This window comes from Macrobrachium rosenbergii, chromosome 18 (assembly GCF_040412425.1).
Source record: "Macrobrachium rosenbergii isolate ZJJX-2024 chromosome 18, ASM4041242v1, whole genome shotgun sequence".
Taxonomy (NCBI): Eukaryota; Metazoa; Arthropoda; class Malacostraca; order Decapoda; family Palaemonidae; genus Macrobrachium; species Macrobrachium rosenbergii.
In genome coordinates, this window is record NC_089758.1 from 19,336,652 (window position 1) to 19,364,000 (window position 27,349).

The 27,349-nt window shown below is 35.9% G+C and overlaps 1 protein-coding gene across 1 annotated transcript in view; it reads left to right on the forward strand.

Annotated features, from left to right (window-relative positions):
• Positions 1–27,349, forward strand: part of ple (tyrosine hydroxylase ple) — a 536,948-nt gene that overhangs the window by 378,830 nt on the left and 130,769 nt on the right. Inside the window, exon 4 of the mRNA XM_067120469.1 lies at positions 9,969–10,037. Within this exon, the coding sequence (XP_066976570.1) occupies positions 10,005–10,037 (33 nt within the window). The 5' untranslated portion in view covers positions 9,969–10,004. The remainder of the gene's footprint in view (positions 1–9,968; positions 10,038–27,349) is intronic.

The following is a 27,349-nucleotide window of genomic DNA, read 5'->3' on the forward strand; positions in this document are numbered from 1 at the left end:
CTGGATTTAGTGTATACAGCCATGCCTTGCACTTGTGGGATGTTACGACGATAAATAAAATCAGGGCCATCAAAACCCCTGATTAAAAACTCAACCTTTGACTTGTTACTACTTACAAGAGTCTCAGATAAAAACATCAAATCGTAGTTACGGGCACAACTCTGGAGATCAAGAAAATTTGACCTTAAGTCCCTAATATTTGATTAAGTACTTTGCAATTTTTCTTACAGCTCAATGTCTCCCGAAAGAATTAAAATTAACAACATAAAATCGGTATCAAAACTAATAAATAGACTCAGAACAACAGTAACATTATAAAACTCAACAATGCCATCAACAACAACAATATTTGCATTATTTACAAAAATTCTGTTGAGAATATAAATAGTCGTCAACATGTGTCATTGATAAAAACGCCGGAAGCAACTGGTCGATAAGGTGGGGCCGATACACCTTGTAAAGCAGAAGAAATTCACCAGGTTTGCCACAATAACTTGGTGAGAACAGTCAGGATGGATTTAGAAATAAAACACTCAGAAGGTAAAAATTAGGTAAAGACGAAGGCACTTTCCTGATAATCCACCAAGCAATTTTTGCTTTCTCATTTTCTCATCAGCCTGTCCTACACACTTTACGAAAAAACAGGAAAGAGAACGAAAAAGAAGATAAATGCTTGATTGTGCCCTCAGGCAAAGGAACTCAACCCCAAAACCATAGAGGGCCACGGTACAACGGCTATAGCACAGTCCAAGGTTGAAGAACAAGGTGTGTATTCAGAGTATCCTTCTCTTTAAAGGGTTGCCTACCAAGGCTAAAGAGTCCCTTCTACCCACTGGTTTGATTTCGGAGTGTCTTCCTAAAAGAGTTGCCTGCCAAGGCTAAAGAGTAATCAAAAACTCCTCATCACCAGTCGTCCCTCACTATAAAGACGCCAAAACTTTGATAACGTCCTGCTAATGAAAAGACATGTGACACCCATCAGAAGTTAATTGAGATATTTAAGCTTATGATTTATACACACGCCTGGAAAGCTTCTATAGCACTTATAAAGTTAAATTTAAAGCCGCTTTTAAATCAGTAAGGAACAATTTAGTAATGCTTGGATGCTAGTACACCTAATCTTTTGAATATATATATATATATATATATATATATATATATATATATATATATATATATATATATATATATATATATATATATATATATATATATATATATATATATATATATATATATATATATATATATCTATCTATATATATATATATATATATATATATATATATATATATATATATATATATATATATATATATATATATATATATATATATATATATATATATATAGGGACTGGATGATCAGTAATAGACTATAGAAATCAACTATAATACTGGCCATTAAGGGCTTAAAATCTGCTCTGGTGCTTTTAAATCCTCTTTAAAAATATTTTCATCACTTTAAAGCAGCGAACCTAGTTTCTGTGCCATGACTTCGTGACCGTGACGAGAAGTGCAGTAAAATTACAAAGGAGTAAATATTCAACTAAAAGGTAAGAGATTGACATTAGCCTTGTCTTGGCTGCAGAAATTTTATTTTTAATTGGAAAAATTTTACTGGCATTCAGCAAGGTTGGCGCGTAATTCTCATGAATTTAATGGATATGAACATGCAAGCTGCATATATCTAACTGGCCACCTTGATATAATGGATATGAACATGCAAGCTGCATATATCTAATTGACCACCTTGATGTAATGGATATGAACATGCAAGCTGCATATATCTAATTGACCACCTTGATATACTAAGTGGTTCGAACATTTAACAGTAATAATAGTAGCTTATTGGAGATGGAGTTCATGATAAACTCTAATGCACATCTACCCAATTCTGATGGTGCCTGGCAAATTAAGCTGATCGATTGTCAAAAATGTAGTTCCTAGATGGACTTGATAACCCTACTACTTTGAATTTACTTTGACTTCTCAAGTATGACTTTGATTAAATACTGGTAGAAGGGAAGCATTTACTTTAATTCCAAATGAGATATACGTTTCAACTTTTACTTTTTTCAGGTGTTGAGGGTTCGGTTAACACGCTTCCATTTCTCTGAGAGGGAATTGTTTCTTTTCCTACTGCTTTTGCCTTTAAGACTTTGATACTTCCAAGTTTTCCCTTTTTAACTTAAAGAATGCAAAGTGTTATAATTTGCTATATCAATGAAACAGGGCAAAATTTTTATTTTCTTTCACTTTTATTAAAGCTTTCTGCTGTGTGCTACAAATAAAGAAATAATTTAGTTCTGTTGAAAATAGAAACAGAGTAAAGTTTTAATGACAATTTTTTAAAAACTCTTTTCCTTTTTGAAATGCTAAATTTATCACATTTGCAAAATTCACCAGAGGGTCCATAAGTACAGGTAATGAAAAAAACAAAGCCTCTTTTCGAAGGCTGCCAGTTATACTGTTCCATATGGCCCAGCGTGAGATATTTCATCTAGGCCCAGTACTTACTAGATAGGGAGTGCTTCCCTAATTGCAAGGGTCAGTTGGTATAAACACCCCTACATCCTTCAGTGCAAGTGCATGACCCTCTCCTTAACAACAAGTTCTAAGCAAACGTATAAATAGATTTCTGCTAAGGTATCAAAATTTCAAGAAAATTATATCAAACCATAAATACTAACGTAAACTATGTATACAGCCCCACAGACAGTAACCATTAGATAAATTTCGTCGGATAAAGAAGTGAAAAATGAGCAAATAAAAAAAATGGCCAATCAATTTAGTTTGGAAAGCAAAAAAAAACCCCAAGGAAAAAAATCAGACTCAATTACCTACTCATGGGAAAGGGTCAGGAGTATGGCAGGAACCCATTGTGAATGATTATTTATGTAATTTTAAGGTCCTCAGGGCCAATGACAATAAGAATATGTAAATATGTAATCATTCTTTCCTTAGACAATAATACCAAAAGCGTAATGATTAAAGTATTTTTACATATTTTTTCGTGACCAAGTCTTCTATCCTGAGGAGACATGAAATCTCAAACTTACTGTAAATTATTATCGGTTCTTCCAACTTTTAGTGTGAGTGTGCATGACGTGATACTTCCCTTCTTACATTGGAAAAATTTTTCTGCACATTTTTGTGTATTCTTTTTATACTGCAAAAATGAACACCGAAATAAGGGCACGTTGTAACTGCATGTTTTAATACTGAAGTTAATTGCACTTCACAAGACGCGAAACATCATTCTCAGAGGTTTACAGTCCATTGTATTCATAGAAGAATTAACGTTTGTATTCAGTGGTTAAATGCAAAAACCTTTCGTAGGAAATTCAACTATCGCCAACCAGAAGCAAATTAAATATCAGTCTTACACTTCAATTTTTTCCTTACCGTTCCGTGGCACCTCACGACGAATAACAAGAGCCGAAATGTGAAAGTTCTCCAAACTCACATACATAAATCCATTTTTTATTAGTTTTTTCTTCGGTTCGAAATGAGGACCGAATGAGATGGGCTCTGGATAATATTCAGTTTCATTTTTTTTTTTTTTTTTACGTTCTTCGTTGCCTTTCAAGCGAACAATAAAACGAGGTGATTTTGCTTTAACATTCCCTGTGTTTTTCTTCCTACTTTTGTTACCTGAAAATGCGAGTCAATGTATGTGTATATGTATATGTATGTATATATATATATATATATATATATATATATATATATATATATATATATATATTTATATATATATATATATATATATATATATATATTTTTTTTTTTTTCTTTATTTCTAAGGTTACTGTTTCTTACTGAGACCCCGAATACACACACACGCACACAAACACACACATACACATATATATATATATATGTGTGTGTGTTTGTGTGTATATATAGTATATATGTGTGTGTTTGTGTGTATATGTACAAAACACCCACACAGATGTTAAACTACAAATACACGTTAATAAGTAATTCACTCTGCCTGGGTAAAAATTTACAAAGAATGGAATTGTGAAGGACAAAGCAGCTTCCTCATTGATATATATATTTATATATATATATATATATATATATATATATATATATATATATATATATATATATATATATATATATATATATATATATATATATATATATATATATATATATATATATATATATATATATATATATATATATATATATATATTATTGTTACGTGGGTCATTCAGCTAATGAGTTTAAGAATTAGTTAATTGGATTTGTATAGCCTTGCTTTACCTAAGACCCACGTAATTCTGTCAATTAAGGCTAAAATTAACTGTAAAGGACAGATATTGAATAGATCAGGTCGCCAGTTAACACTAATTAACAAAGAATAGAGGTTTATTCATAACCACATGAATGAATTCATTAAAGTTACTGGAACACTAGTTTCAACAAAAGTAAAATAAAATGAAATAGATTATTTACAGGATCTAACAGCACCTCAGCATATTAGTCCCACTTAGGACAGACCTCAGTGCTACATAGAATAAACGCAACAGATTTATGTGCCTCTCAGATGCTTTATCAGGTATTTACTGCAAGGTCGAGTTGAGGCTTCTTGGTACTGAGGAACCTGATTCTTCTCCAAGAAAGAGGATTTTTGTTCAGGCCCAAGGCGTGCACAATTCTGGAAAAAGACGTATCCAGATAACAATCTTGCATTACAGAAACTCTCACTTGTCATTACTTAATCACAAGGGGATGATTTCTCAAGTTAAGAATAATACTTTTAACACCATGGAGAATAAGTTATGTGACTTCACTAGACAACAATAATTGTACTTGATAGATCACTTCATAAATGGGATATGTTTTACTAGGCTTTCTTAGTCAGTGACTGTTTAAGAGAATGACAATAGTCTCGCCAGTACACAGAATAGAGGAAATTGGGTTTTAAGAACAGCATAACTAAGGTCTAACCTAGCAAAACTGTATCCATCTATGACCCTCTGCTAAAAGTCTCGCCCGTGGGCGAATTTAATTTGAAAGCACTGCTTCCCGCTCGCTTCTTGGCATGCTATCAGCCTAGATTGTCTGCCCTCTTATTTTAACAAAGGTAAATTTTTCTTATTCGATTTAGAAGTAAGGAAGAGAGGCCGAACAGTGAATATTTATAAATGCATATATATATATATATATATATATATATATATATATATATATATATATATATATATACTGTATATATTATATACGAATGATAATGATGACAGTGATTACAATCTGTTACTCAGGCAGTATTCATTATTTTACAAACGAGATTCCAAGCATAAACTGGAGTAATAACGATCGCTTGCTTCTCAGGCTATCATGAAATATGTTAATCTTTGCGTTAGAATGGTTAAATACAAAAATGATATGATTCAACATTTGTAAATCCAAAATAATGGTGTATTTCAGTAACTTGAAAACAGCTTTCAGTACTATTAGAATACCGTATTTTCATCAAAGCACGAATATGTGATATGAAATTTGTCGTCAATTCCTATTGTGACCGGTAAGTAAAGATAAGTAGAACATACATTAAGATCAAGAACAATCATAAGCAACAATTCACTTCAGCCCTACCCTTAAGCTGCAGATTATATGTTTCTTCCTCTCTCTCTGCAAGGTTTTACATTCAGGGTCTCGCATTTCCTTCTGTATAATGCAGATGCTCAGAATAACATTGTCAAATGTAAGTGAATGTTTCGTACCATTCAGTCCCAATTTGTGGACTTCGCGTTAAGCTGCATTGCCTAATTATTTAGCCCATCTCAAATGTACACATAATGACCGAACATGTTTTGGGATACCATATCTGCCTCGGCCTCTTAACGAATAGAAAATATCCACTTTCTTGCACTAATACCTCATTCTGTTATTTCATCATCGTCGAAAAGGCCAAGCCTGAGGATCCACTGACTCTCAAAGTAGTTTCGCCAGAGCAGAGTCCGTATGGGTAAAAGAACTGGACAATCAATGAAGAGGGTAGGAAATAACTAGATTTTAATTAACCTACAATTAATATTCACTGACAAAAACGGCTACGTAAGTAATAAAAACTAAAGAAATTGTACATGACACTTGAAGCATTAACATCCAGAACTATACAACTGGTATGAGTTGTTGATAATGCGTGTTTTATATTTTACTATATTAGCATATTGTTTATTTTATTGAGTTGTGATTTTGCTTCGAGAAGACACTATAACTATGCTTTTCCGGTTGCTCTCATGCCTCATTTGGACCCATAGTGTTGCTCGACACACATTCCTTGGGCCTAAGCACAAGGTTCATCAACTTCCCCAAGGTGGGATCGTTAACCTTCCAAGCTTTTTGCCCACTCCCACACACACAGGGGATGGTGAAGACTACGAAACTGGTTTCAGAATCCACAGATATCATCTTAGCTTTTGGAGGCTACGATAGCTGTTATATTATATTATATTATATTATATTATATTATATTATATTATATTATATTATATTATATTATATTATATTATATCATACTATATTATATTATATTATATTAATTTTGGTTAATTTTCAATGAACTAAACATTAACTGCCCATTTGAATCTTATCTCTTCATTAGTAAAAACACGTGAAAGTGGCTTGCAGTGTTGTTTCAGTTATTTAAGTCATGAGTTATGCGATTGTTTCACCGAGAGGAGTGTTGCCGTCCTTCAAAGGAATGTGGACCGTAATTTGATTTGATAGGTAGATAACGTCTTGGAACCAGATCCTGGAGAGATGATATGAAATTAACAAAACTAAAATGAAGTAAGGACGATAGAATACCTGCAGATAGTTCACATGCAAATGAATTAACACGCGTACAGTCACTTTAGTGAAGGACGTGTAATGCTAGCATATGGACGTCCATTCATTTTCAAGATGATACAGGAAAGCTTAAGTATTTTTCAGTAGCTAATTTCTGGCGTCAGTTCGATGAAAAGTACCTATGATTGCATTCGGATCCTAACTAAATTCTCTGCAGCGCTCAGTGATTGTAAAAAGTAATAGTGAAGCAGCAAACAGATACTTTCGAATGATACACTTTATCGGTTAGGATTGCCTTAATGATAAGAGACTTCAAGCTAACGGAACTTGAAAATGACTCTTCATCTTCAACATGATCTATAATAGAGGTACATTGCATTTCTAAAGAATAAGGAAATGCATAATAACCAAAGAACTGAAAAATTACATGACATTAGTATTATGGGTATTCCTACAAAATCAATCTATTTATAAGGCGCTATTAGATTGCTCATATTTTAATAGTAATATTGCACTATAAAAGCCGATATCTGCGGGACCAAATAATTAAGAGGAAATAGAACTTTCTTTCCAAGAACACAAGTTCATTAGAAAGTCTAATTTTGATTTTAAATCGCACTTAACTGTAAAACCTTTCGTGCAATCGATGAATTTGCTATTAATGAAATGCAACAATTATTAATGGATTTTTTTATTGGAAGCTAATGTTTGAGATCTAAATTAAATTCGTTCCGTTGCGTTCGACCCTTCTTGTTTACAATGGGCAAAGTAATATCAGAAGGGAACCACTAGTTTGCTTAGCAAACATAGGAACGTTTGCTAGGATGCCCGACACAATTTTGTAAAATGACATAACCAGTAGACGCCCAAGGAAGCATTAGCAATATTGTACTACTACCATCATTAGTTATCACCGCAAGAACGACTCCAGAAGCCCCGTTTGTTGCAAAATGGCCGGACCGGCAGGAGTGTCAGTCAAGCTGGTGCGGGTATGGGCAGCTCTGATGCAGATTTCAGGTGGCTTTACCTACTCCTTGGTTGCTGATGTCTTGAAAAAAGGCTTCAGGCCTCGAGTGCAGGTTGGTGAGGCGACACCACCCGGTATTTCTTGGTTAGAGAACTACTCAAGTAAGGGGAAGATATCTGCTGGCAAATACCAGGACTTCTGCAACGATCCTAAAAAACAGTACTTCATCTTTTGGTCTTACTTTCTCATACCTCTTTACTTTATTCTCTTTGTCCTCAACGTCATTGTGTCGGTGGATGAAATCTATACAGGTTTCAAGGCTACTGACAGCACTGTCAGTAAAACGACGGCAATAGTGAACCTCTACAGGCCCACCACACTCCTGATATTATTTTTACATGTTATTTTCTCCAGCGAAAAACTTTCGTGCTTACTCAGTCAGCTAAATCTGGTAACGCCAGATTCCGTCACACCCACTAAATGGTGGTCATACAAACTCTTTTTCGTCGGTTTGGTCACATTTTGCAGCTGTGAAGCCTACGTAGTTATATCTCTCTTTGACAGTGGTGATGCAAATTCAACAATGGTTAGTAAAGGGTATTTCAAAACCTACTCAACAGGACTTGCCAACCTGGTCAACAGTTTCATCAGCTTCGATTTTGCCTTTGGATATTACTCTGTCGGGTGCCACCTCGCAGTGCTCATCAGCGACCTCAGAAACAAAATCGAAGATCAAATTTGCTTTGGCGACAGTTGCGAAAAAGACGTGACAAAGAAGAAAGTGGAAATAACCTTCGTCAAGGTTAATGGAAAATACGAAGACGGAGACCAGTTTAGAAAAAGAGCAGCTGATTTAGCAGCGATTACATCTAATATTCAAGAACTCCACACTTGTCAAGAACTCACCAACGAGTATTTTTCCCCGCCTCTTTTGGGAATCTTCACGCAGACGATGATATATATGACGGTGTCCTTCTTCAGTGCAACCGTGGAAGGTCTGATGCACGTCCTCATTGATTTCATCTTCTGGTTCAGCTTCAACACTTCCTTGTTAATCTTCCTGTGCTGCACGCCGGACTTTGCAAGTTCTCAAGTAAGCGTATAGAAATTATATATACATAAAAATATATATACATAGATATGTACAGCATGCACGTATTTGTGTATGTTTATACTACAAACTAAAAATGTTCTGTGAAATCCAGAAGGTCCATGAAAACACTTTTTACCCTTCAAAACCATATATTTCGATTGACAATACTTCAATTCTGTTCTGTGGTGAATATAAATGACCTTTAAATCATCATAATCGATTGTGCACGCAGGAAATGATACCTTCCTGGAATATACTAGAACCATGTCCTGCCTAAACGTAGCGCCTGATATCAAGCATATGTAATAATAGAATAATGTCCTTACTTACGCACGCCCTCTACATTGCGTTTTTAGAGTTTGACATACAAAGAAAATCGCTGCCATGTTTCAGTCGGTGAAAATATCGTGATTTTTCTGTAGTATCTATTCTATTTTCATATCATTCACCATTACCTTTCACGAAACAGCATGGATAGATGTGACACAAAATAAAAGAGGTTTTTATTCTCTCGAAAGTTAGTTAATATGATTATCCAAAGCGTTAGGCGAAAATCTGTAGGAATTTATTAAAACAAAATATATTATGCAGGTGCGGTAGGTAAATCATGCACTATTTGTAGACTAAATATTATTTTTATTTTCAATCGTAAAAACTTTTCTCCTATTTTTCGTTTATAATATAAAGCAGATTATTTTATAGTATTTTGATTCCGGATGTTACCCTAGCAGCCAGTAGCAACCTCGTTAAAGACATTGAAACGCAAGGGCTAAACGACTCTGGGCCACCTTAACTTTGCAATAAAGGCGAGCTCCTTCTCCGAAACAAAAATGGCAGTAAACCGAGGTCCCGTAACAACGACCCAAAATGTTGCACATTTATCTGAAGTTAGTTATCTAAGTTGCGTTTACTCCTTGATACAGGAAAAGTAGAACTGCTCATGGAGTTCAGATAGTTAGTCTTTGTCCTGACTGAAAACCTGAGTGCAAAGGTTTGCTTTTTCACAAAACAAGAAAGTTTTTAAGTACGCTTATCCCGCTGCAATACCGGTTGAACACCCATTTCCAATAAGTTTTCTTTTTATTCATTGCAGCTGGACGAGCTCAGGTTTTCTGCGAATCAGTGGCGGATGAAGGTGTCAGACCCCATCCTCGAGACCAAGGTGAGTTCACTTCTCTGAACTGAAAAACCTTTCATTTAACTCTTCACAAAATTTTTACGTGATATTTCCAGTCTACTGAAGTATGCAATGCATGTTAATTTTTTATAAATAATCTCTCATATCTCATTGCTGCCCAGATCTTTTGATGGAAGTACTTGAGAAAATTTAAAGAACATTTTAGACTGCTAAATGTATTTTAACCAGTGTACACTATAATCCATATACGTGAAAATAGTCACGTTTTAAAACGTCGAGAGGAATGCAAAGCTTTACGAAGTATTGTCATTTAAGTTTTCCTTATCCTTCTCTTACTTTTTTTTTTAAGCTGACATACCTCCTGGATCTAGTTGATAACTTCCCACCTTTTAGTATTGGAAGGTTCTTCGTTGCTGCAAAAGCTAGGCTTATTGACGTGAGTTTTCCAAGGTTTAAAATGTCATGCACTCTGTGCATGCAAAAATTCTAATGAACAAAACCAAGCACGCACACCTTTATCATGTATCCATTGTTTATTTTACTGTTGTGTTTTGCATCATTAATATTTCATTGTCGTTGTTGCCAATGTATGCACCGAAGATTAATCCAAGGTCATCACTGTACATTGTTAATCCAAGGCTGAGAAATTCCAAGAACCCTTAATAGAAATATAATGTTTTTTTTTTTTTTTTTAGAACTAAGGGTAGGGTAGATCGTAACAGTGGGTGTAACCCTGAAGTCCTCGGGTGAGTGCCCTATAGCATAGAAATACTAATAAAATACAGAATGGTCAAGCTAGTTACAACTTCCATTAAGTGTTGTTACCTTTGAAATAATGATTTTGTATTCCAAACTTTGTCCTTACACGGTATAACCTTATACTCCCGTACTTCAGAAATACTAGCTTTCATGGTGTATGTTATCTTTGATATTACCGTATTAGTCCCCTAATTATGATTTACCTTGAAGTTTATAAGCTTTCTGTTTCCTGTTCATTCAACGAATTATTCATTACTATATGCATTGCATTGCGTAATTAGGTTAATGTATCTTCATTATAAACTTTTTTTTTTTGTAAATCAGCAGTTTGTAAATAAGCTGCCTTCGTAGTGTACGTGATAATTATTCTACAGTTATAAAAGGACAAGAGTAGTATCCTTTTCTTAGGTCAGAGACACAAAGCTATGCAGCTGCAGCTTCAAATAACATAAAGCACATAATATCTGAAGCTGGTTCTGAATCAGTCTGATTCCAATGCTCCAGTATTTAGGAAAAGTACAGGTATCTCTTACCACAGCGACAATTGCACTGAAACACTTGATTGTTTCTCTGTTTATCAGCATTTTACTCCCTTACAGATCGCCAGTTTCATCGCCACATACCTGATTATCTTGTTGCAATTCCGTGCAGGTGAGTCTGTCGATAAAGGGAATAACTCCACGTCAAACGCTGGCCTTGACAACGCGTCTTTATTCAGCAATGATTCATAAGTTTTCAGAACACGTCTTCAGTTAACTTAGACTCTTAGATTTTCAGTGTATCAGTGCGTCGTGAGACTGCAGTATTTGTTTTGAAGATTTCTTGTTCGAAATATTAAGCTTACTGCAACATTTATATAATATAGTTTTCGCGAATACATAAAAATGTAATTAGTAAAGGATTTCCTTTTGGATTTCCTCTTACATGATTACAGCGCAAATAATATCACCCTAATTACGACTCTGGAAGTTGATGAAAACCAAAAATATTTTGGTTCCTCTTTTCTTGCTTCTTTTATTTGCACATTCAAGCTTTGTTATCTATGGAAAATACAGTTACCTTCCCTAAAATTATGAGGGGCCACCATTTCCATATTTATTTTAATATCTATGAAAAAGACAACCCGCTGAAATCTGTAACTGTTTCTTGCATCCTAAAGGCAAGCTCTAGAATTTTCTTTTTAGTTTGCGTTTTCCTTATATTCTATCATATTTTTAGGAGCTGTTCAATCTTTCGTGTATGATTGGTCCTCTCCTCTGCTTTTCTTTCTCTTTTTGTTGCACAATGTGACAGTCATAGAGAACTATAAAGATTCGAATTATTCACATCGAACTTCCATTCACCTTATTGTACGCGGTATGAACTAGACTGTTTCATTTATACCTTGTGCAAAACGTAGAATAAGTATAAGTGGATGTAAATTAATAAAATTGCAGAGCAGTATTCATTTCCTTTCTTGGACCTTGGAAGAGTCTTGACGTTACTAAGAGCTGTGTATGCTGAATGTAATGAATTTTTAGCTATTTTCACTCTGGGTCCTTTGGGGACCCGGTTCGGTTCTTACCACAGAATGTGAGATGAAGAGTCAATTCCTTTAAAAGTCACTCCTTAGATTAGATTCAGTTGAACTGCTGCACGTTCTGATGATAATAAACAGATTTTAACACCGAATCTGACATTATATAGTGTAATTGCGCTTCAATTCAATCATTATTGCGTATAAAGTATTATAGAATTTTCAGGGTCTTAGACTGTGATATTTTTTTATTGTTGATGTACTAAATGGTCATAGCGGAGACAGCAATAATTATAATGTTTTGAAGTAATTGAGGAGCAAAGGGTTTTTACAATCAGATCCTGAACGCAGAGGTGAAAATTACTTATTTGGTCTCTAAAAGTACCTGCCACATTGAAAAACAGGTCAAGGTGAAATATGTTGGAAAAATTAACCACCATACCCAAAAATACCTACGTAGCAAGTTTCATCGAAATCAGAACAAGAAAATCTTCGGCCTTAAAATTGATCTTTGACCCTGAAAAACAAGTCAAGGTCTAAAACTATCTGCAAATATACGCTAACCTCCGAGGCTTTTCCTCGCTTATCCTTATTCAAATTTAATTATTTCTACTTAATGATGACGGTTTTCGGAGAAGCAAATATTATTGCTCCTTGCTTCTCATCTTACCTCATGACGGCAGTAAGAGCTTTCAAAAATACTGGCTGCCAACTGCACTACTTACAACAAGCAACTTTCCCGGTTAAGCATCAGCTCCTCAATCCCAGTTCACCATGGTTTTCATATTCCATTTAGCGAACGTACAATTATCAAAGTTCTCGTTTTGTTATTGCTGCTTGGGTGGGCAGGTAAACAGACTGAATACCTAAAGACAAAATGCCTACGGACGAATCGCCTACAGATAGAATGCCTAATTGATAAATTGCCTAACAAAAAGAAGTGCCAAATAGACAAATAGCGTAACGAGCATGATACCTAATAGCCAAAATGCCTATTTTGAGATATATCTACTTTTGTTCGCAGGATAATTTTCTCCCTCAATTAGATAGAGTTTTGTGAGGAAGCCTTTTAGTCCAAAATGGAGTTCGTTACTGATAATAAAGGTGGAAGAAGCTGTTATATGAAGGCTTCGCATACTTTGTCAACAGGAAAAAAGAGGAACGTATATACCGGAGGCGTGAGTATAGTTACAAATGATAATTATTTTAGAAAAGTTTCCAAAAGTCTTTCGCATCCGCCCGATGAAGCTCGTATCGGTGCTTTGAAAGCAATAGAAAATATAAAACAACGCTCGAGAAAATCTGATGAAGCCATATATTCAGTCTTCAGCTTAACGAAAATGATGGTCCTTGTTTACTATGTTCTCATTATTCATTTATTTACTCAGGTAAAATAAAAAAAAATTCCTTTAGAAGTTAATAATCAGAAAAACCAAAAATTTTGAAAATTTTGTAACAAAAACTTCTGTAACTAACTGATTTGTCTTAAAAACTTCACATTCGCTTTTGCTTGAGCTTTGAAAAATATTTGATCCTGTGTCGATCTTGATTCCCTGCATAAAGGGGCTATTCATCAAGTATCATTGGTCAACCGAGTATTCCCTATTCATCTGAGCTTTCCCTTTGACCTAGAAAGGTATTTGTATATTGCAAGTTCATATGACTCATTATTTTCATTTATTTTTGAGGTGACGATTTTGTGAACATAGGTGTAATGTTATAGTCAAAGGTATGCCTTGCATATGCCTTGTGCTAATATTAAGTTAGTGTATATTATCTCAGTTGTTATCCTCAGTATATTCATTTTTGTTTCTTTTTGATTTTCTGGGGTATTCTTTTACGCTACGGTACAATTTCTTTCCTTGTTTTACAATTTGTTTTAAATGTATATAGTAATATCTATTCCGAAGTCGTTTCTTTTGTTTGCAGAACGATAGAGAGTAATTGACTGATTTGTTATTAAAACTGGCGTCACAACATCTAGGTTATTGACGCCGTAAAACAATTAAATAGGAAATTAAAAAGATGAATAAATAAATAAGTTTAAAGGGGATTTCATGTAAGAAATAACTTAAAGTGTAAATATTAATAATATCTGTGAAACATGTATAATATACATACATATCCACATACTGTATATCATTTAAATTTTGTTGAGGAGGCCCTCCTCCCTATCAAAGATATATAGCTGCTCTAAATTACAGCCCTCCCCGAGAATCGTTGCAAAGATGAAATGTCTGTCTCTATCACGTCCCCATGAAATGAACCCATGCCTTAGATTCCCAAGACTGGGACATTCAACCAGCAAATGTCTCACAGTCAAGGGCACAATACAGTCATCGCAGAATGGAAGGTTTATGCCGGACATCAAGAACCCATGAATGAGTCTTGTATATCTAATCCTAAGCCTGCACAACACCTTTTCTTGTCTCCTTGGAACATAAGGATACGTCCAAGGAGACACTGATGACGTAATAATGTGCATTGTTTGATTCGTTAAAATATTTTCCCAGAGGGACTGCCTAACCTTTTTAATTTTCTGATCTACTAGAGGATATGCATCCAGATATGGTAGTAGACATCTTCTGGGTTCTGTGGAGGTGACTACTCACTTAGCAAGTTGATCAGCTTCCTCGTTCCCAACCACCCCAACATGGGAAGGCACACAGCAAAAATTTATTTCTTTGCCTTTTCTTTTCACTAAAAGCAATCATTCCAGTATTTCTAAGATCAGAGGGTTTAAAGAGGTGAAAGACTACAACGACTGAAGAACACATCTCAAGTCACAATATATAGGAAAACTATTTCCATTCTGAGTTAAACTTTCCTTTAAGGCCTATAAAATTGTATGCAGTTCTGCTGTAAAAATAGGTGCAACACATGATATCTCCCGCTTCTTTCTGTATCTGTATCGCAACGAAGTTATCATGTTACGAGGAATGATCTAAACATATTGACAGCATTTCCGCCTTCAACATTTCTGCCTTGGTAAAATTAAAATAACTACAAAATTTTACCTCTGGAAGGTTCAAGGGAGTGCTAATGGAATACCTTGCTGGTGAAATCTCCATCCATGGCATGTTTAATTGCTTGGTTATACATTGACTCTAAAGCAAATGGTTGGGGTTGCTTGGAGTGATTTTCATAAAATTGCCAATGCCTTTCATTTCTGATATAAATGCTGGTTAAAGACTTAGTGAGCCTCTGAAATCTGTACCAGCTCCGAACCAGCAGATGCTGGTAATGAAGATCCATAGGCATCTCACCAGCATCTACAAGCATGCTCTCCGTGGGAGAGGATTTGAATGCCTGTTGACAATCTTACTTTCCCATGATGAATTAAACTGAGCATTTTAGGCTATTACGCTTTGCTGAAGTGTACACTTCACACCCATAAGTTAATTCTGAAAAGACCAAGGCTTTGCATAGTCTCAACATTTGAGTTCGGTCTACATCCCACGAAGTGTGAGACAGAACTTTCAGGACATTCATTGCTTTCAAGCATTTGGTCTTAATGTATTTCAGATGTGGAAGTCAAGTCAGCCTGCTATCAAAAGTCAACCCAAGAAACCTTGTTTCACAAACACATGGAATTCTGTGCCCATGGTTGAACAGATCTGGATCAGGATGGGATCCTCTTATACGTCAAAGGGACATGCTTACCGTTTTACTAACTGAAAACCTAAACCCATTCATCTCAGCCCACTTTACGGTTATCCATGTAGAGCTGAAACCCGCATCAGCCACTGCCATCCTTGTTGCTGCAAAAGATATCGAAATGTCGTCAACAAAAAGAGTATAAGCTACACCTGAAGGAATTATTTTGGATGCCCCATTGATTGCTAAGGCGAGCAAGGTTACACTTAAGACACTTCCTTGTGGCACTCCTTCTTGGTTGAATACATCTGACATTGTTGCTCCAACCTGAACCTGAAATAACCTATTTTTTAAGAATGCATTGATAAAAAAAGAGGCAAATTGCCTCTCGGGTTACATTCACAAAAAACCCTCAGAATGCCATATTTCCATGTCGTATCATAAGCCATCTCAAGACCAAAGAAAACTGACGAAATGCTGCTTGTTAGCAAAAGCTTCACATATTGACGATTCTATTCGAACCAATACATCAGTTACGGAGTGCATACTTCGAAAATGACACTGAGCCCGCGACAGATATTTGCGACATCTCACGCACCGCATCAAACGTGTGTTCACCATTTTTCCATGATTGACACAGACATGATGTCAGTGCAACAGGACGATAATTCTCTGTCTTGAATGGGTCTTTCCCTGGTTTCATGAATAAATGTAGTTTTAACATCTCCCAAAGCTTAGGGAAGATATGTTCTCGGAAAATTCAGTTAATAAGGTTTAATATGAAAAGTCTGGCATTTTCGCGGGTATGCTTAATCATTGAGTATGTTATATCATGCAGTCCAGGAGCTGATTCACTACATTTATTTAAAGCTGATTCAAATTCTCTCATAGTAAAAGTTACATTGTATTGTTCTTTCCTTAAAGTATTAAAATTAATTTCTACCTGTTCCATTAGCAATCTTTGAGCTGAATGGGGTCTGTCATCATTTTTCTTTTCAACGTTTGCAAAATGATTAGCAAACTCATTTGCCACTAACTGGGGATCTGCTACTTCACAACTGTTGATATTGATAACTGGAGTTGACAGGGAGTGAATTTACCTATTATGTTTCTAACTGTCTTTCCAACTAAAGTCAGAGGTGTTTTTGAATTTAGTGAAGATACGAAAATTATCCAAGATCCCTTTCGTGCCTTTTTAATTTCCTAGAGAACTGGTCGGTGGATAAATATCCCCGAAGTCCTAGGTATTGATTGAAGACCAGCCGAGAATATAATTGAATTCAAAACGTCAAGAGCCTCATCTAAAGAGGGAAAGTCATCAGCTGAGTCATCTGTGTTCCATTTAGAAGATGCATGCATTATTATTGGAAAATGATCGCTGGTAAATCTGTCATTTATTACTTTCCGATTAAAATTAATAAGGCAATCATCACTGCATATAGATAAATCAATTGCTGATAATGTGCCTGTTTGAATGTGAAAATGTGTAGATCCCCCGCGTTTAGGATTCCACATTTTCACTTTCTGTGATGGAACACAGGCAATCTCCTCTTTGATTGGTAATGATGTCACCCTAAAGAGGGTTTCTACTATTCACATCTCCCAGAATAACAAAGGGACGTGGTAGCTGCTGAATGAGGGGTTTAAATTCATCAATGGGGAAGACTTCACTAGATGGTAGATAGAGAGAGTATGCTGTATATCTTCTTTGCAAATAGATCTGCACACCTGTCACTTGTAGTATAGACTGGATACTAATAGGATTTTGTGGAGTGCCTACGAATATATAAAGCTTCATTCCCACGGCTTCCTATATTTACATCATAAGGGGAATGATAGGATGTATACTCTCGTGGGCTGGAACATGTATTACTACCAATCATAGTCTCCTGCTAAGCTATACATACAGGAGACGCTTCTGATATGAGCAGCCTTAATTCTTCCCATTTAGCTCTTAATCCCTGACAGGTCCACCAGAGAAAATGAATGAATTCTACTTTGCTTTTGAGGTCGTTAAACTGGAGCCTCTTTTGAGTGCTTTCAGCTTATTGCCCTGCTCCTGATTTTTTCCGGAAGGAGACTGATTGTTGATGGCTACCGTCTGTTTTAATATCGATGATGATGGTGCTGCTTCCACAGTGGAGGAAAATGCCACAGGTGGCAAAGTTTCTCGAGTATTATGGGTGTTGGGCACCTTTGATGGCATCTTCATCAGTGGAATTTCAAGCTCAGGACCACCATATAAAGCTGGTGCTGCCTGAAGAGGACTGGTAGGAGAGTCAGAAACAAATGGTGCATCCTCCAAAGCATCAGGGGCAACAGTCATGGTTGGTGTAGGCTCTAGAGAGACACTTACACCGGACATAGAAATTAGTCTCTAAAGAGGCCAGAGTGCCAGCTACAGCTGGCACAGCCTCCAAAGAGACCGACACACCGGGTATAACTGGTGCAGCCTCCAGAGAGGTGGGAGTGCCAGGCATATCTGGCATGGCCTCCAAAAAGGCAGGAGCGCCACAGACAACTGGTGCAGCCTCCGAAGGGGCAGGAGTACCAGAAATCACTGGTGCTGCCTCCGCAGAGGCAGGAGCGCCAAAAATCATTGGTGCTGTGTCCGAAGAGTCAGGAGCACCAGAAATTACTGGTGTAGCCTCCGAAGAGGCAGGAGTGTCAGAAATTTCTGGTGCAGCCTCCAAAGAGGCAGAAGTACATGTTACATGTTGCTACTTATTTTCCCTTTCTATTACCAAAGGAAGCACTCCTGGTAGCATTAGCATTTCTCCTACAATTCACAGCAATACTTGAAAAGGATATTTCGGGTCAAACTTATTAGCTCAAAACTTTACGTTTAGCCACTGCAAATGTGGTGTGTTCCAGTATCCTTAGGGTCTGTATCTCCTTTCCCATGATGGACGCATCACAGTTTTGTGAAGAAGATGGATGGTTCTCTCTGCAATATGTACACTGCTTCTTTATGATGTACACCATGTTCTGGTTCACTACACTTGATACAAATTGGCAGACTTGCCTTATAGCTTCTTCCTACAAGACCCTACCGCATGACCATATTCTTGACAATAAAAGCATCTCCTTTATTCTTGAGATATATTGTTTAATCTTAAAATGTAACCATGCTGATTTATTCAATTTGGTAAGCAGGTTGAATCATATGTAATTATTAAATCTGGCAGTGGAACTAAGGCTCCATTGATCTTCTTCATCCTTTAAATTCTAATGACACCTTGATCTTTAAATTCGTCTACAAGTTTCTCCTCTGAATACGTCATCAGCTGGGGTGCATATATCATTCCCTTGGAGTGATTCCAAAATGCATGTACTGAGCAGTCCACTTTAACTCCTCCGAGATCCAATAACACTTAGTTTTTCATTTTCTTTGGCTGAGGCCAATTCTACTGTCAGTTTTCCCCAATCTTCAGATGATATCTTAGGCTCTCAGCCACAACACTTTACAATGTCTCTGTACACTGTAAAAATATCACAACTAGAATTTTCCAGATTAAAGGTCAAATACTTACTATAAGAGGTTTCAAATATTCCTGGTCCTATTTCACATACATTTCTGGCCAATTTCCCGTTGCTCTGTGCTGGAGGATAGGGTTCCAGTGTAATTACACTAGGTTTCCTAGCCTTTCCCAAACGCAGGTTGTCAGAGGAAGGTCCAGTAGTCACCATCTGTGCCAAAAGGGTATCATCAGAGGGTCCAGGGGTACTCAATTCTTTATTCTTACTATTGGTAAAGATCGAATAGAAAAAAATTAAACCTGAAAATCTTAAATTGATATCAACCTTTCATGGAGTTATTCTTCCACCAATGACACAAGTGAGAGCCGACTCCCAAATGTCTGCCCCCTACCGTACCTCACAGGGGATGGCACAACACAATTAGAGTGGCCCAAGTGTAAACCAAACTCGATTACTGGGACTGAGAATATTACAAGAATGGAATCATCCCCACCCTAATCATATTATGGGCAAACTGGATAGACTGCCGAGAGTCCTCTCTCCAGAACCAGACCACTCCTGGAATCCATGGCCCAGCCCTGCAGAATAATTCCGCCCTTGAGCTATCAATGTGATATCTCTGAGGTCCAAACATTATTAGGTAGTTGATGATCCTACCACAGTTCCCACCATTTAGCTTCAGATGTAAACCCAGTCCCAGCTATGATGCCTTTTCCTATTTATCAGGTCCAATAAATTTTACCAAAAGTGGAAAATTCCGCAAATTTGACCCACATTAATATGCAAAATTATACAGGACTTTTGGACTCAAACCCAGGAACAAATTCCAGGGGTTCAAGAGCCCCCCTCACCACGTCCAGGTGGTCCCACTTCGAGGGGATAGAGAGTAAGCAAAGTCTCTGGAAAATTAATATATATGAAGTACATTAGTCAATAAAATCTTGATAAGCAATGATGAAATACAACATATGTTTTGTAACTGATTGCAATTAACCAATTTCAATCGGATCCCAGAATTTTCAGATATATCCTGGAACCTTGATCCTGAAATATTATGAGACTGTAAAATGTCCTTCACTAAAATTTTATACTTGCTATCAGCTTTCGTGTATAATAATTACAAATTATAATTATTTCATTACATTAACTAGAGTTTCCTGGCCGCATAATTTCAGAAGAAATTGGTGACACTAAATGTATTTCTATAAATTTATGATTAAAAGTTAAAGAAAACGTAAAATCAAACGGAGATTACCGAAGAAGATGGAGCCATCAGCTCTAGAATCAAAGATAATTGTTATTTGAAACTCTCATGTCTTTAGGAAAATTAGAACTATTTTCTTTTTTAAACGTTCTAAACCTTTTCAAAGTGCGGAATTTCCATTTCAATCCTACAACTAGAAAGTCTCCTACTCTCACAGATTAACCTTGGTCATCAAATCGTCAAATGTCTAACAGTGTGCGGCATAATGCAGGCTTCATAAGAGGGTTGAGGGCCACTGCTCTATAAATGAGATGTGTTGCTTTAGCGTGATCAATTCCTACTCTTTAAAGAAATTGTTTTCCCTACAGCGTTATATGTAAGTATTTCCAAGGATATGAAGAAATAGATATTCCATCCATTTTTTATTTTACTAGTTACTAATAAAGTGAATGATTAGCTATTTACCTTTCTTGGGGAGAGAGAAGTTATTTCTGTTGGTGAAACCCACTGCTCTCTCAGGTACAGTCTGCAATTTTCTATCTCAGTCCACACCAAGACGAGCATTAACCCCCCCAAAAATTATATTTGGACACATATTTTTAATCAGATATAACCCTTCGAGTATCTTTCATACTGATGGATGTACCTGAACTGTCCAAAGGCCTGCAAAATACTCGCAGTCGTATAGATGGTTACATAATTTCACTCAGTGCTTTTACAGTCATAAAGTAATCCGGAGTTAAAGTGAAATTTGGAAATGTTTTTCCAAATTCTTTGCCTGTAATTACTTTAGAACAGTTGGGAAGAATGTCTATTCTAATTTGTCTTACACATGTTACACAACATTACCGCCAGTGGCAAAAATAAAACATGTAATACAGGTGTGTGGTGAAATGCAGAATGCAGATTCTTTTAGTGAAAGTTACACAGGAAGACAACAGGAAGAGTGAAATAAAGACAGTCATATTCGATTGGTATTCTTGTGATTCCTTTTGGGGGAATTGGTTTATAAGTGTACTACACTGAAGCTATACATGTTGCAGTTTTAATACTCATCTGAGTTTGGGACTATATACACAGGATGAATTAACAGTAAAACATAAGAGTAGCAGTAATTTCTGGGCGCTTACTTGATAGCGAACCCTACCAGTGATAGAAAAACTTAATTTGTCATTTATGCACTATCGTACATGGCTCTATTATAGACATTCCTTTTGTTTTATTCATTTGGAAGATTATCTGGTAAACAATAACAGATCTTGTTCAAGGTAATTCGTAGCGTTTATAATGCGTTTAACAATTTTGCTATTATATGCGGTACGTATTTACCGTAATAAACAAAAATATCATCAACAACACCTGATTCAGCCCTATTTAAAATCCATGATGACCAATAGACTTGAGTTTCTGTTTTATTTTCCATTTGTGCTTATGTAGAAAATCAAAGTCCCATGTTTTCAAGTAGGGCACCAACCAATGATTCCGAAGTCTTGTCTTTTATCTTATGACTTATTAGGGGGTTCTGCTGCCTGGAATTGTAGCAAGATGACCAGATAAGTGGCGGTGAAACTGGCGATCTGCAACAAGAGTATAGGATGAACACTAGTTGTTACTGCTGAAAAGGATATCAGCGGAAAAATTTTTCTCGAGTATGTTCTTGCTTGCGCTAGGTCATGGGATGTTTAATTTGAAATATTGTGAAACCTTTGCTAAACCAGGCCCCTCCCTCTTGTTACTGTAGAACTGTGCTGGAGAACTTACTGAATGAGGGACAGTTGACATGTAGAATATAAATATCAGCTAGCCAAGGAAGGGCAGAGAGAGAGAGAGAGCTACTTTTATGGGGATTAATGTTAAATTTTAATAATAATCAAACAGGCAGAAATTAAACATGCATAACACCCACCATTGAGAGTCAGAATTCTACTGATCTTCATATTGGCATCAAACTAATAAAAAAAATGCTATGGTCACTAAGAATATGTAATTGACAAGAACGGGACCAGATGTTCTATAGGCAAATCTCAGTCACATTATTTACATCCATTCACATGAGTCTGAACATTACGCAGCCAAAAATCTGCCTCTAAACATCACTTACATCGATAAACTTGACTCTGGAAGTTATCCGTGTCAATAAACATAACTTAATTATAATCATATCAAGTCTTGCTGCAGACATTATTCTTACCAGTAAATCTGATCTGGGGATTCCACACACCAGTAAACCTAGCTCAAAACAATATTCACTGCCGTCATTCTGGCCCTAAATATTAGAAAAATGCGGGATTTGGATATTAATCACATCAGTATACCCGGTTCACAACATTACAGATATCAGTCATTCTAGCTCTGGACATTATCCACATCCATAAATCTCATTGTAGGCTAATACTCTCACGAAAAACACTACCTCTTAACTACACCCACATCAATAACTCTGCATCTGGACATCACTCACATCATTAATGTCTGACTCCGAATACTACTTACATCAATAAGCCTGGCTCTGGCAGCCACGAAGAACCCACCAATGCTGAAGGGCGGAAACCCGTCTATTAGATCCAGCAGGTATGTCAACTATGGGTATAAAAGCAGTCATTATAATATCAGGTAATTTCTATCACAACTCATAATTAAAGGTCGTGTTAATTTGTGCTTTATATTAGAATACCAACTACCATTGCATAATTAAAATATATAATGATATTTGATCTGTATCCATTCGCCACTTACCGGGCGCAGCTAATATTTTCTGCTGTTGGATTGGATTGTTTAGGGAATTTAATCATTTACACAAAAGAATACATAAGAGTAATGGATTTGTGGTGATTTAAAATACATTCTTATTGGTATCAGACTTTAATATCTAGTATTAAGAAGCGCTGTACTTTCCTAAGTTTTAGCATGAATAGAAACCTCTCTTCTGATCATCTATTCTTTGTTTAAGTTTCAGTTTAATCATCATATTTTCCAGAGTGAAAAGTTTATTACCAGTTGTGATTAAATTGAACTGTTTAGCATTATGGGATATGGAACGCTTCAACAGACAGCTTATAAAAATTACAATTTAATCCTAATACCAGTTACTTTTCATTCTTTGTGCTAAAATGTTTTGAACTTCGAACACTGTGAATGCATAACTAAAGGGAAGACTAACAATGCAGATGCCAGATAACTTTTTCTTGAAGTAAAACCCAGTTCACTCACCTTACTTTCAAGTTCTGGATCTGAAGCTGCAATCCTCCACTTGGCCACAGTAAACCGTAGTTTCTTCAGCTGCGGGTAATAAAGAAGAAAAATAACTGCAAATTTTAGGATTCTGATGTTTACATGGAAAAATTTCAACACAGATTAAATAAATCTTTTCAAATTCTCAAACATGGCTACAAAACAATGAATAACGCGTGAATGATTTTCCAAGGCTAAAGAGTGAACATAGAAAGAACCGTAAAGATGGTATTGTCAGTATTCTTGTAATACACGTTCGTATAACCTTTTATGAACAAGCATTATGTTATTTTCATATCTCTCGCCTGGAAACATGCTTCATTTAAAAATAAAAGAACATCGAATGAATAAAAAAGCTGGTTGTCTGGGATTTTTAATGGTACTGGAATGAAAAGGCAAATTTAACGAGAATATGATATACGTAATAGATATCACGTAAATTATTTTCCATCAGTAGTTAGTGAAGTTTCTCTTATAGTGTGGTTTTACATTAATGATGAACAGCCTCTGAATTATATTCATGACCAAATGATCTTGAGGAAAATTGTAATATTTTGGTTTAGAATGAACATTTTTTTACCATATGCTGTCGAAAAGTTTATAAATCCTTGAGGTCCTTTGATTTAGTTCCTTATCAGAAGAAGGACAACAGACACGTCTATAAATTCACCACAGTGGTGGAACAATTCTATATTTCTGATTACATTTCAAGTGACACAGGAAGATGTGTAAGCCACTTAATAGTGTCAGAATTTCAAAGTACACCTGATATGATTACCACAGATAATTTCGTTCAAGAAATTGGGGCAAACATATTCTCTCTTGCAGCAGATCATAATTTTTCATTTTCACATTTATGACGAGTTTCAAATGTAAATGAATCATACACCGTATTTAGCAAAAATAATGATATGGTTTCAAGACAGTCCTTTCCATAATAACATTATTTTGGAAAATGACAAAATGCAGTGTTCTTTCACAAACAATTATACATTGTACATGTGGGAATGCTGTATTAGTAAATAAATTCAGCCTCATCGAAGCTTGCAATGAAGCACTCACGTTAGATACCCAGATACATGAATTGGGTCATAGTAAAATTCTTTACTTTGGAGGTCGATAAAACTTATTTCAATCCATAAACTTTTGACGAACATGCATTCTAGTTAATTATACTGTCAGGATTTGCAACGAAGAGTAATGAAGCTATGAAATAGGGTATTTTTCAGATACCAGGATATACTCAACGAACGAGCGAAAACTGAAATTCAACTGCAACGGTATCATTAAGTTTAAAATCGAGCCACAACTGTTTACAGAATAAATTTATGAAAATATGAAAATAGAGTGAACACCTAATACAAAAGAGCATTCCAAGATTACTACATCAGCTGGGCGAGGGCAATGAGTGTGAATTTAAAGTTTAAGATTAGTAAATGAAGAACAAACAAAATTTAAGGCAATGGTTAATCATTTTCATGATGATCCACCAAGCAACCTATCTCTCTTCTTAGTTCGTTTAATGCACCTTTCCATAGTAAGATAAATAATAAGGTAATATAACTAGAATAGATATGAGTTAAAATTATTTGATAACAGAACTGGCAAAAGATTCATTCACTGCTTACCTGAGCTTTGACAAAGTCAGGTGTACAGCACATAATTATTAATGTGATAGAGTCATAGAAAAAGTTCACAGAGATCACAGTTGTGAGAGACAGGAATAGTTCGAATGATTCTTGGAAGAAATTTACCAATGAATACAACACCATTGAGGAAAAGATTAGAAGGATGGGTATGAAGAAGTATTCGTTAATCATTTCTTGGCAAGTTTTCAATTCTGTGATTTTTAGAAATATCTCTGTGGCAGTGTTACTGCTCCTTTTCCTTTCATATTCATCTTCAATACCTAATTCCATGCTTGCTATCTGTCCTTTTTTCCAGTCCTTATGTAATGGAAGATGATTTTTATTTCTTTTACCGCATAATGCCAACTCTGTTTCAACAGTTTTGGTGAAGGTAGCAATAAGAGCAGAAAAGTTACAGCCAACAGCATAATACCCAAAAGCATATGTGGACACGAGAATAAATGACATCAAATCAGTAGGAATTTGAGAATTAGCCTGACACCAGTATTCCGTACACGACGTTTTGAAATAAATCCACATTTTTACCAACGAAATTTCCTCGAATCCAAGAGCAAAGAAACCCAAGAAAAATAACTTGTATTCTGTCCATCTTGATTTTGTTGCTATATTTTTCAAACACAAATGAAGCAGAATGATGAGGTGACTAAGCTGCCCACTGTTAAAAACTAGATGGAATAACAATATTATGAATATAAATCCAGGTAAGAATGTTGCGACGGATATCAGACCTTTATAAGATTTTTCGAGAGAAATGTGTCCCTTAAGAAACGATAAATTTTCGTTGATGATCGTGACAGCGAGGATGAGGTATAAAAGAAGCACAAGAAGAGACCACAGGCCCAAACACTTCTTTGCAAAGGAGTACCGGATATCAAACTGAGGATTTGTCTTCACTTCGGTCCTGAAACGACAGAAAGGAAACGTAGACCTCTCTTCGACATTAGCACTTAGTTTCTCCACTTTTCGAAAATAATCGAGGACTGGCGTAATAGAGAAAGCACCTAACATCCTCATGATTAATATCCATAGTCTGAGTAGCTTGAGAGGTATTCCATTGCCTTGAGACATCGAAAGGTGACTGCAGCAATTCTACCCCAAAGAAAGAAGCTGTGACTCTTAAGCTAGAACTGCACTAAGCAATAAACTACTTGTGGATCATTACAAAGTATTTTGTGGTGAAAAGAGGACCTTGATTGATTAAATTTGAGAACAAACAAAGGCAAGAGGGTGAAGTTTGTTTGCGATGGCATAAAATATCAAGTAATCCTTATAACATTTTTTGCTAAGTAAACAGCTCAGTTGATGGCATGTTTACATTCGGATCGTCCTGAAATAGGGAAAAGTATCCGGTACCCAGAAACATTAGTCTCTCTCTCTCTCTCTCTCTCTCTCTCTCTCTCTCTTGTGGAACTCACACTTAACAAAACTGAAGGCAAATATAACTTAGAGGGTGGAGTTTGTTAGCAATGACGTCATATATCATGCAAATATTTACTCGACTCTCTTTAGGCGAGAATTTGATCGATTTTGTGCTGGCCTTAGATCCATAAGTAGCGGAAAGAAGCAATTTAACAAACTCTCTCTCTCTCTCTCTCTCTCTCTCTCTCTCTCTCTCTCTCTCTCTCTCTCTACCGTTTAGTTTTACAGCATGAAGGATATAGTATAAATGTAGTGCAGAAAATAAAATAAAATGGCCAAGAAATTTACTGCAGTCTTTTGTGGTTCACCAACTGGTACATCTAGGTTCTAAAAACGGGATAGTGAACTGGAAGTACTTTTACTGAATTATAAAAGACTCAGCAATTGCTTTATATTCTGGCTGGGAGAATATTTTTATTCAATTGTTATTAAATTTTATGAAACTTTAAAAATCTTTCATATGTCTTTTTTTGTAATATAT